The sequence below is a fragment of the Etheostoma spectabile genome, chromosome 5 (assembly GCF_008692095.1).
Source record: "Etheostoma spectabile isolate EspeVRDwgs_2016 chromosome 5, UIUC_Espe_1.0, whole genome shotgun sequence".
Classification (NCBI taxonomy): domain Eukaryota; kingdom Metazoa; phylum Chordata; class Actinopteri; order Perciformes; family Percidae; genus Etheostoma; species Etheostoma spectabile.
In genome coordinates this window covers 70,764-82,500 of record NC_045737.1, presented here as the reverse complement: position 1 = coordinate 82,500, position 11,737 = coordinate 70,764, and the positions used below count along the sequence as shown (strand labels likewise).

General features: G+C 38.8%; 1 protein-coding gene and 1 long non-coding RNA gene across 3 annotated transcripts in view; one reads left to right on the top strand and one right to left on the bottom strand.

Moving 5' to 3' along the window:
* LOC116689298 (breakpoint cluster region protein) overlaps window positions 1–11,270 on the top strand; it is a 48,934-nt gene extending 37,664 nt beyond the window's left edge. Inside the window, exons 1-8 of one of the 2 annotated variants that reach the window (XM_032515792.1) lie at window positions 963–1,604; window positions 2,558–2,617; window positions 5,392–5,501; window positions 6,725–6,864; window positions 7,038–7,172; window positions 7,278–7,383; window positions 9,657–9,816; window positions 9,904–11,270. In XM_032515792.1, the coding sequence (XP_032371683.1) occupies window positions 1,446–1,604; window positions 2,558–2,617; window positions 5,392–5,501; window positions 6,725–6,864; window positions 7,038–7,172; window positions 7,278–7,383; window positions 9,657–9,816; window positions 9,904–9,993 (960 nt within the window). In that variant the 5' untranslated portion in view covers window positions 963–1,445 and the 3' untranslated portion in view covers window positions 9,994–11,270. Of the gene's footprint in view, window positions 1–962; window positions 1,605–2,557; window positions 2,618–5,391; window positions 5,502–6,724; window positions 6,865–7,037; window positions 7,173–7,277; window positions 7,384–9,656; window positions 9,817–9,903 lie in introns of those variants that run through there. The other variant, XM_032515791.1, reaches the window with a different exon arrangement.
* On the bottom strand, window positions 2,026–3,240 carry LOC116689309 (uncharacterized). The gene is made up of 3 exons (XR_004331967.1): window positions 3,229–3,240; window positions 2,471–2,478; window positions 2,026–2,109 (listed from the first exon to the last, which is right to left on the bottom strand). It is a non-coding gene; the product is annotated as an uncharacterized LOC116689309 (long non-coding RNA).
* Window positions 11,271–11,737: the final 467 nt, after the last annotated feature.

The following is an 11,737-nucleotide window of genomic DNA, read 5'->3' as shown; positions in this document are numbered from 1 at the left end:
TATTTCAGACTGGACGTGCTGTGATGATAGCTCAGTTCTCAACAACCAAACACACGGATCACAATGGAACATGTGGCAACTTTTAAAAAGGAAACTTTCCATTTAGAATCTTATTGGCGTCCATTTTGGCGTCTCACGCTCGCCATCCCTCAAAACGTAACGTTACTACTCTTTGGCCGACTCGCAAGCCCAAACAAGTGTGTGTGGTGTGCCTGTTGTTTTGTTTCCGGTCTAGCTAGATTCCAAGTGGTCCCTAGTTGTTGCAACAGCATTTGAAAAAAAACATTTTTGCTAGGCCAAAAAGAACGTTAATCTCTCGATAAAAAAAATTGACGCCGTTAAATGGGTTTGCGTTAATGCCATTAAGAACGCGTTTAACTGACAGCACTAATATATATATTTATATATATATATATATATATATATACAAAGCAATACTATATAATATAATAAAAACATATGTAAATAATTATAAATATAAGTTAAAAAAGATAATACATAGTTATGAATGATTCATTTTGAAAGAAATGCAAAGGAATAAATACATACAAAACAATATAAATAATAGCTAATGAAATACAAAATAAATATTAAAAAAGAATATAGATATAAAACAGAGAATTTAAAAACTAAAAAAAACATATTCTTGGCCAATTTGGGTGTGACAAATTCAGTTACAATGAGATGTGATAGCTGGAAAATCCACAATTAATATAAGATTAAAAACTTTAATAAATAATATTGAATAACCTTTCTTACCAGTTTTACCATTTCAAGAAATAGTATCGTATTAGCTGAGACAGGACCTGAAGGACCTGCTTTGTGGGGGGGAAAAAAGATGAAAAGTAATAGAAGATAGAAAATGTTTTGGGGAAAGGTACCAGTTAATGTAAGGGCTTTATCATGGATTTGAATAGTAAATATTGATCCAGATATGGGAAGACAAGCCTGATGTTAAATGTCTCTAGCACTAATCAGTTATTGACTCCAGAGGCCCGTCCTTAGGCTACCTGAAACTGTAGTTTACCTCCTCTTCACAGCAGAAGGCATGAGCATGTTGGTAATCAGGGTAGGAGGGGATTCTCTGGAGTTAATCCCTCAAATCCATCTGGGAAGTGGAACAACACAAGGCAAGCGTGGTCGGCGGGCTTGCGTTGCTTTGTTCCTTTTCTGACTCTCACTGGAATGAAAGGATCTGGGGCATAACAATGCTGAGACATTAAGAGAACAGAAAGTCTTGTAAAGATTCAGCCGGGCTGCATTCAAGAAGATAATCTCCATTCTCCAAGGCGATGTGATCGGTGGCCGGTTGTTCAGGGAAGAAGAACCTGCTGCGCTCGTTAGCGCCTCCGTGGTTTAGAAAACAGCTCTGGTTGCTTTGTTTGTTTGCCATTAGTCAGAGAAAGTCAAATTTAAGAGTAGAGAGAGAGAGAGAGTAGAGGCTCATGCCAGAAAGAATGAGTGAGAGTAATCCTAACGAGGGGGAGAGTGTGGATCAGGCTGGCAGCGGTGTAGATGAAGAGGGAGACACGGCTACAAGAAAAGTCCCGGGTACAGGGGCCCGTCTGTGGGAGCGAGTCCGCAGCAGTCTGATCAAACCAAAGGTAAAGACATGGACAGCGAGCTGTGGACATACCTTTTTATGGGATGTTGTAAGGGATGCCTTCAGGGATATTTAAGGCCAAACTTGTTTTAGCTTTCTCTTATTTTCTGGTTATGAAAAAAAACAAAAACATTTTGAGTTATCAGGGTGTCCTTGGAGTCTTTTAAAAGTCTTAAATTCTCTGAAGTATTGTGTTCTAGGTCTTAAAGTATTTTAAACAGGTCTTATTTTACTACGTCTATGCAACCTCTAATGCTGAGAGCAACATGCGACTTATATTGCAGCCAATCAGCTTTCACCTTGTTGGCGCAAGTCTCTTTCTGATTGTACCACAGACCTAAAACGGATTTCATTCTTCAGCTATGTGGAAGTGCAGGTTTAGCGATACTTGGCTTGAAAGAAAAACTGAATTTAAGGCTCAGTTGATGTTAGGATAAAGGTCTTAAATTCCATTCATAATGGTCTTTAAAAGTCTTAAATTTGACTTGGTGAAACCTGCTGAAACTCTTTTTATACACTGTTGTATTTCTGTTGGGATCGATCCCTTTTGAGATTTAGAAATTAGCATTGCACCGCCTACGATTTTTTTTTTTTTTCTATTAAGTCTTTACTAAAAAGTATTCTATAAGAAAATTGATTTTCACTCTACAAAGGGTTGTCTGAGATTTGGTGGTTTCTTGGCTGAAAGAACATCTGCCTTCATGGACGGCCACAGTGCTTACAGTAGTGATGTTATCGGGTTCCTCATGCCTGGTGACTGTAAGTACAGGCTGGCGGTGTGGTATTAGTCAGATGACTTAGATAGATCACTGACACTACCTGGCCAGATGGAGTTTATGTTAAGGCAGCAGGTAATACTCATATTACCTGGCACACTATTCCCTGTTTATTAACTCTAAACAGAATCTTAATTAAAAATTAAGTGAAACTCTAAATACATTTTTCTTTCTTTAGCTGGATCCTCAGACATTGCAAAATAAAGACTGGCAGAGGACCGTCATCGCCATGAATGGGGTAAGTGTTTTAAGCATCCCAGTCAAAGGTGCCAAGAGGTTACGAAGAAAGATAAGGGAAAGCTACATGATGACATTTAGCAAAGGGTTCTCCATTTTTGCACCGATTATCCTTCACAACTTGTGTTAAATGAATCACTTTAACCAACAATGCTGAAGTTGGCTTCTGGTTCACAGCTTCCAAATTAGGTCAGGTTAAGCGGAAAGTTAAAGGAAAGAGAAGTTATGATATATATATATATATATATATATATATATATGCTGAGTCTTCATTTTTGCACCACTTGCAGTTGGTAAAAAGTGTTAGACACCACCTAAATTACAAATTGTAATATGTTAATCCCATGGCCTAGGAAAGTTAAATCAATATTTTGGAGCTTCTCTCTCACAAAGTCAGAAACTAAGTAAGAAGTAACTCTCAAACTTCTGTACGTCTGGAGCTGCTCCAGAAACGATGAATGGGAGACGGATTTTGTTTTCTTTTTTATACCCAAATGAGCTTTAATATATTGTAGTGTTCTCAGTTCTAAAACAGAACATATACCCATATAGTATGTAAACACTACTATACCATGTAGAACTCCTGGGTACTCTGTTTCACTTTATACTGACAACACAAATTTAAGTTGTGTCACTCCAGTTTTTGGATTTGGGAGTTTTTTTGGGAGTTTTTGGATTTTTTTGGCGGAGTTTTTTTTTTTTTTTTTTTTAAATGGGCATTGTTCCCCCTTAAGTCTGCTTCAAACCTACTTTCAGATTTGTAAAGCTGTAATTGTACAGTTTTTTTCTGTATCCAGACCACATTAGACCAGGTTTTGAGGAAAAACTACTTTAGCTAAACTTGTCAAACATTGACAAATAGATTCCAGAGAGTACAAAAAAGGGAGATTTCATGGACTGTTTTCTTAATCTAGACCACATTAGACCAGTTCTAGATCAAAAACTGCTTACCACTCTTCAAACCTGGACCAGATGACAATGGGGACTGTAACACATTTTTACGTTTATGCTTCACTAGGGACATTTGTTGCTTTTTTCATTTTTAGATTATTTGGCTGTGTTAATGCATATGAAATACATTTTGGCATGTTTTTTCTGGTTCAATCCGGCTCTATAATAAGTGTATTATAAACTGTGTAGCCAAAATACAAACACTCAGATCTCAGGTGTCCTGACGAGGAGCGAGAGAGAGCGAGAAGCGCCACACCCACAGAACAGAAAGAAGGCAAAACAAAAAAAACACAAGAGAAAGGGAAAGCAGACAGGAGAGGCAGCAAGCCAAGCCATGACATAAAGGCAAAAATGTCCCCATTGAAACCTATTTAAAATGGTTGATCCTGTGGTCATTACAGCATAAAATCATATATTCTATTATATCAGGCTTTCAATCTAGAACCCAGGCATTAAACTTGTATTTGTTTTAAACTATGGGGCAACTGCATGCTATTGTTCTGGTTTCCACTATGGTAATTGCTGCTGTATAAAATCAAAATCCATATTGTTGCCAACCATTGACCATATCTCAGGCAATGGAAAAAATACTCCTTGTATTAATTAGTATGCAGAAAATAATTAAATTGTCCATGCAAAACAAAACTGACATTATGTAAACAAACTGGCATTTTAAGGGTTTAAAAGGACATCAATAGTTAAGTAAAATAAAGGTTGGAAAACTGGAACTGGAAACATGTGGCTGCTAACTATCATTTATTTTCCCCTTAACTTCACTTTGGAAGCTGTGAACCAGGAGCCAATTTTAGTGTTTATATTAAAACTGATTCATGTAACATAAGTTGTAAAGGATAACTGCTATCCAAAAGTAACAGGTGGATAGGTTGTAGTAGTGTGGTTGACAACACCAAATACACAGATACTACATGCATTAACCCTTGTGTTGTCTTCCTGTCAAAATTGAAAATAAGTTTTTCTTACGTTTTTGTCCCTTTTTTTTCAACCCTTTTGATGCATTTTTTCAATGTTTGTCACTTTTTTGACGTTTTCAACACTACGTAACACTAACTTATTAACTTTAATTTACAGTTATTTTTGGAAGTTATGGTCAATGAACCTCATTTATAGGTTATCATACCTAATGTTTGAGTTAGAAAAGCACAAATTAGGAATTCTTTAGACTAAAATTAAAGGAATGGATGTTGATGGATATTCACAGACTGGAATATGTCAACTTTTTCTCAATACTATTTCAAAACCACTTCAATTTGTTTTTCAAATGCTCTAAAAGTGAATAAGACATTCCAAAATTAATGAAAGTAGAGATGTGTACTTGCCAAAGAGCGTTGTGTGGAATCAGTCATGTTTTTTTTGGGTAATTAACAAGAACATTGATATATTGAACAGTCAATTTGACCCAAACAACCTGAGGGTTAAAATGAGACTACGTAACTTGTAACCATGGAACTTTTGTGAAACAAGGAATAACAAAATAACACATTCTTCCTCTTACAAATGAAAAGTTGGAGAAAAGCAATAAAACAACATTTAGTACACTAGAGTTTTGCCATTATGGTCTAAATTTGTCTGGAATGAACAGTAGCTTATTTAAGCAATCTTTTAGATAGCTATTGTTGTGAAACGGACATTACAGTCAGTTTGCTGTCTCTTCTGTACTTGTGCTAGTCTTACACTGTTTTAGCATTTACAGTACCATTGTCCTGTTAATGTCACTTGTAGCCACAGTGCCTTCAGATAAAAGTTAAACATGTTATCTTAGTTTACATAGTTGTCCAAAATAACCGGTGTCCTTTCTTGTTTCAGATTGAGGTGAAGCTTTCGATGAAGTTCACCAGCCGAGAGTTCAGTCTGAAGCGAATGCCTTCACGGAAACAGTCTGGCGTCTTTGGAGTGAAGATCAACATAGTAACTAAGTGAGTTGGTGAAGTGTGTGTTGTGTGTACGTCATGCCCATATTCCAATTTTTAATATTTTATTCAACTCAATGAGACAACATATGTGCTCCCTTACAACATTATATATTTTGGGCTTTTTGTTTTAGTGGCAGAATTTTGATTTGTCAATGAATGAAAATGAAAGGTTTACTGTGATGGAACAATAGGGTGTATGGGAAATGTGGTCCTTTGAGAAGCACTAGTACAAAAGCCTGAATTCCACCAGGCGCCATGTTCTGGCTGCGCCTTGATTTTGTTCCATCATTTGCCGTGCGTCATTTCTCACGGTAGCATCTCAGAAGAGGGGCATTTTTCCTGCCAGACTTGCAGATTTTGTTGTTTTTGTCATTTTTCTGGGATATTTGTGCTTCTACAATTAAATAAAGTAGTTTGCATAGTTAAACAGTTTCTCCCATCCAGTTTTAAACAACAAAAATCAAAGATTTTTAACTGTTTTAATTCAATTCAATTTTATTTATATAGCGTAAAATCAATCTCAAATGTATATAGCGCCAAGTCACCACAACAGTTATCTCATTGCGCTGTTAAAATACTGTCGTGGGGCTGGGCAATATGGAGAATATCATGATATTTTTGACCAAATACATCGATATCAATACCGCAACGATAGTTTAGTGTTGACTATTGGTACTTTCGCAAAATATTTACACAATGAGATTTTTGATAGATAATCATCAGTCATGTGGATATAATGACTAAGTGTGTAAAGGCTAATAATAGAACAGCTAGAACAGTCTGGGAAGATGAAAATGACATCAGATTACTGTAATGCAGCCTTTAAAAGCAGGAAAAGACCACACTTATGTCATATTACGATATTATGATACACAAAATCTTAGACGATATCTAGTCTCATATCACGATATTGATATAAAATCAATATATTGCACAGCTCTATACTGTAGTGATTTGAAGTCAGCTCATTCCACTTCCTGCCCGGCCTGTGCAACACTCCCCGACACCTAGCACGTAATTTTAGCAGAGTGTAGAGCCGGTTCTGGGACGGCGCAGATGGACCGGGGGGATTTTTGGTGTTACAAAACCCCATGGGTGACATAGGACAGGCTGCATTTATTTCAACAGCAGTCTCTTCTACTTACTGCATTGATATAATGTGTTGATTTTGTGTTGATAAGTAGCCCCTTATAAAACTTGCTTCTGTGTGACCATGTGCTCACTAGGCGAGAACGCTCCAAGGTTCCCCTCATTGTGAGACAGTGTGTGGAGGAAATTGAGCGACGGGGGATGGACGAGGTGGGACTTTACAGAGTGTCTGGCGTCGCAACTGATATCCAGGCACTGAAGGCTGACTTTGATTCAAGTGAGTTCAGTCGAGTGGGATTTCTTCTCAGACTGTTGGAAAGAAAAGATACTTTACATGTAGACCGACGTGAAAGACAGAGCTCTGCAGCACTCATACTTTTTTTTTTTAAAGCTCACTGTGTAGCTTATATTCCTTAGCAATTAGTGACTGTTGACTCATCTGCCCCGCAGACAACAGAGACGTGTCTGTCATGATGAGGGAGATGGACGTGAACGCCATCGCTGGAACACTGAAGCTGTATTTCCGCGAGCTACCCGAGCCTCTTTTCACTGATGAGTTGTACCCCAACTTTGCTGGAGGCATCGGTGAGTCGGCAGTTCTTAATTTTGGCACGATGTTCGATAGTCAGGAGGGCTTTAATGCGGTCGCGAGGAGACACAGGCACATTCATGTGTGCTTTTGCCTTGCAGCTCTCTCTGACAGTGTGGCCAAGGAGAGCTGCATGCTCAACCTGTTGCTGTCTCTGCCAGAGCCCAATCTGGTCACCTTCGTCTTCCTGCTCGACCACCTTAAAAGGTAAAAGACCTCGCAATGAATAAGTCATTTGAGATATTGTGTATCCGTGGATCAGTTGTTTGACTGTGTGCATGTCTGTTATCCATCTTAGAAAAAGTTACTTATTTTTGTCACAATTTTAGTGTGATAAGAGGTGAGACAGACATGATGTAGTTGACATAGCGTTGCATAAAGTGTTCAGCAGTGATGACATAAATAGGTACTGTTGGGAGTATCTATAGGGTCTAATATTATTTGCTGTAGCATTAGCCGTAAAGGGTAACCAATAGTAATGGGTGGGTGTAATAGTACCTTCTTCCACAGCGCTGTGGAGAAAAATGTGCTCCAGTTTATTTGCATTTCTTTAAAACAAATTTCAATCAATGACAATGACTCTGTAATAGCCTCGGGAAGGAACTTGTGTTGGTGGAACATCTGTACATTCAACAGAAAACTACGATGATTAGACAGATAGTCTAGCTAGCTGCCTGGAAGGTAACGGACATCCGGCCTGAAAATAGGGACATCCAACATCTTTCAGCGGCACCTGAACAATCTCAAAAAGCAAGAAAATATCAATCAATCAATCAATCAACATTTATTTATATAGCACTTTACAGCACCAGCAGGTGTCCAAAGTGCTTTACATCATCAAGAAAACAAACACAACATTCACGTGAGACACAAACAAACAAAACAAACAAACAGACAAAACATAAAAAAAAAAAAAAACAGACAGATTAAGTAACCTATAATCATCAGAAGAAGAATTGTTACACCACTACTGTGTATTAAAGCCTTCTAAATAATAAGTTTTAAGTTTTGATTTAAAATGAACAACATCCGTTACAGTGCGAATGTCTGGCGGAGCTTGTTCCAGAGTTTTGGGCCAGCAACAGCGAAGCCCGATCGCCCCACTGCTTGTACCTCGACCTCGGGACTTCTAGAGTCCGCAGATTGGAAGACCGCAACAACCGATTTTGCCCACCCAAAGTTAAAAGCTCGGACAAATACTTTGGGGCAAGGCCATTTAGGCTTTAAAAACAAACAATGCAATTTTAAAATCAATTCTAAAACGCACCGGAAGCCAGTGTAGAGTAAAAAGAACGGGAGTGATGTGTGCACTCCGAGAAGTATTTGTGAGAAAGCGAGCAGCGGCATTTTGCACAAGCTGCAGACGTGCGATGGATTTTTGATTGAGGCCAAAATATAACACACTAACCACAATATTCAAGACCATACAACAAAGTAATGACAAAATAGACAATAAACCAAAAACCAAATAAACATATATATAAATGACAACACCATAGGCCCATCATACAAGTCTCTTCCCAGCACAAAGCTTCCTAGGATCCCTCCAGAAAGCTCAGGTACTTTCCCCATTTCCTAGTGTAGACATACCCTTGAAATCAAGACTTCTTGCGAGAGCTGAATTTGCTCAGTGAGTTACTTTGGCATTGAGTAATGTTGCTCATTAACTATCCCCTTGTAGCCGAGCTGCACCAATCACATCGGTGTATCTGATGTAGGCGGGCCAGAGGCAAGCGAAACCGATGACGAATCTACCAGTTAGCTCCGCTGGTAGCTAAACATATGGAGCTCGGGATACATCACCCTGTGTGTTGTTGTGATTGGTTGTAGTGTTATCCAATTGCGTGCAGTGAGATTTTCAAATGCACGCTTGGTGCCACGCCACGAGATGGGCGACTTTCATTACTCGATGCCAGACCCTTAATTATTTTGGATTTGGGTCTGGTTTTCCAGGCTAGTGTAGACATCCAATCAGGAAAAACGTTAATATGACATTTTTTTCAAACACCGCCACCCTAGCCATCTCACAAGCCAAATCTTGAATTGACGGCAATGAGAACGTCTTTGAGAAGGTTGAGCCAACGTTATCTATACGCTAACAGAATCTTGATTCATATTTGATCAGCGTTGCCTAGTTTGACAGTTTGACGAGCAGCACTGCAATAGAGACTCCTCCCCTCTGATTGGTTGTTTTCCTTATGCCAGTAGGAGCACCAGTATGAGGCGGAGGAACACGGATTATTGACTTCATGTAGTACTGTCAGCATATAGAGACAATTTCAGCAAATATGACAAAAAGTAATTTGGGTTTTAACATTACCAACTATAGCTCTAATGCAAGACTAACTTATATAAAGTATGAAAAACATTCTTCCTGTTGAAAACTTTGATTCCTGCCTGGGAAATACAGTTCACACTTATGGTAGCTATAGATACATAACTGATTTGGTTCACTTTATTTTTTTGCTTTGCTCTTACAGGGTGGCTGAAAATGAGAGCATCAACAAGATGTCTCTGCACAATCTGGCCACCGTTTTTGGTCCCACTTTGCTGCGGCCCTCTGAAAAAGACAGCAAAATCTCCAACAGCTCACAGCCAATCTCCATGAACGACAGCTGGTCTCTAGAGGTCATGTCTCAGGTAAAACCTGTGCCGGGATAGAGTGAAGTGGGACAGTGACATTTGGACTGTGTGGTCTGATTTACCTTTTCTCTGTCTTTACTGTAGGTGCAAGTCCTTCTTTACTTCCTTCAGCTGGAGAGCATTCCAACACCTGACAGCAAACGTCAAAGCCTTCTCTTCTCTACCGAAGTATAAGAACATCATGCACTTGTCTGTAAATGTTCTGTTCAGAGGCAGAATGTCTGCTGCCTAATGAGGTGGATGCTGCTGAGCAGCCGGGACTCGGAGGACGCTTTATTTAGCCACTAGGTGGAACCATCAATGCATTGTAAACTGTTAAAGAGCCCACACCCAAAGCCATTCCTTTCAGAGATGTGATGACCACGTATGTTCTGTTTATTTAAAAGCTCGCCTGCTGTGTCAGTAAAAGACATACCATTATGATGTATAGACATTTTTTTTTATTTAATTTAAATATCAAGGAGCATTATTTACTGTACTTTGATATTTGACACCGCCCTGTTCTGTCACTGTGCACATCAGCTCTGTATTCACAGACAGGGATTTGTGCTGGATTTGGATTTTGTAAGATTTGTTTCTGTAATGGATACTAGATGAATGGTTGGATGAATGGACATATATTTTTCATGTCTATACATGTTTGTTTTCCCCCCAGAAACGTTTGTCTTGGTTGAGAGCTCACCTGTGCCAATGTTTCCTTGCTGATGATGACCAATAGAACATTTCAGTTACCCTAATGTTTACACACACTCTTAATTTGTACAGAGACTGAAAACTGTAGTTTACACAGAGCAACATGCAGGCATGTTGACCTACCCATTTGAAGTGTGTGCTATACAATTTGTATGGTTCTTCTGGTGGTGTCCGAGCCAACGTTCATGTAGTGTTTTTTTTTTTGGAAGTGGTACAGAGAAGTGAAAGGCAAATCATTCCAGGGGGATTAGGCGAGACCTAATCCTTCCACCCATGGAATGTATACTGTGCTGTGTAGAATTTTAAATCACAGTTGTCTTTTGTCTGTATTTCATATGTTTTTTGTCCATATTGGGGGTTTTTTCTGTTCATGTTGTTGCTTCCAGCATTCCTTTTCTTTAGTCTACCTATATAGGACAAAACCACACTGCTGTAGAAATAAGAGCATCATCTCAAACACCAGATGTTCCCTAGTGGGGCCCTTGAAGCATAGTGATTCATTCATATCCAATTTCTCCTGGCTTATTCATAGGTTTATCATAGACATAGCTATTATTACTTACTGAAAATACACTGTGTTCTTGCATTCATATTTTTTTCACAAATCACTACAAGCATTCAAACACTTGTTAGCACAAAGTATAACCCTACAGGCTTGTGATTTATGTAAAGTAAGCAATAACTCTTAGTGATTCCTAGGATGAGACTAGTGGGGAGTGTATGTATGATTTATGTAAATAAACACTTGGTAACATTAATCTTGCAATGGGTGATTTCTTAGTATGAGATAACAACAAACTTAGACTAAAAGTTTCATCTCTGAGACAACTCTGCTTTAATATATCCAGGCTCAGCGATGTTTCAGCCCTCTAAAACAAATATTAACTCCTTCTGTACTGTAGTAGTAGTACTATAGTTTACTCTGCAGGTGGCAATGCCCCCTGGTCCCCCCCCCCCCCCTGCAGCCAGATATGGCACTTGTTACTGTCCTATCTACCCAGGCGCATAGTCAGTAATGGGCCAGGGCAGCACTGGCCCATTACTCCCATTGTCTTCTCTTCTGATTAGCTGGCTGGCTTTTCCAATATACCATGGTGGATGTGTGAAGCAATGTACTGTTACAAGTTACTGCGACAACAATGGCTTCACTTTAAAATGGTATGTAGGGTTGACCGGTAATATGGTATACCGCGGGGTCTTAAAAATGGCAATGGTATCAGTGTTA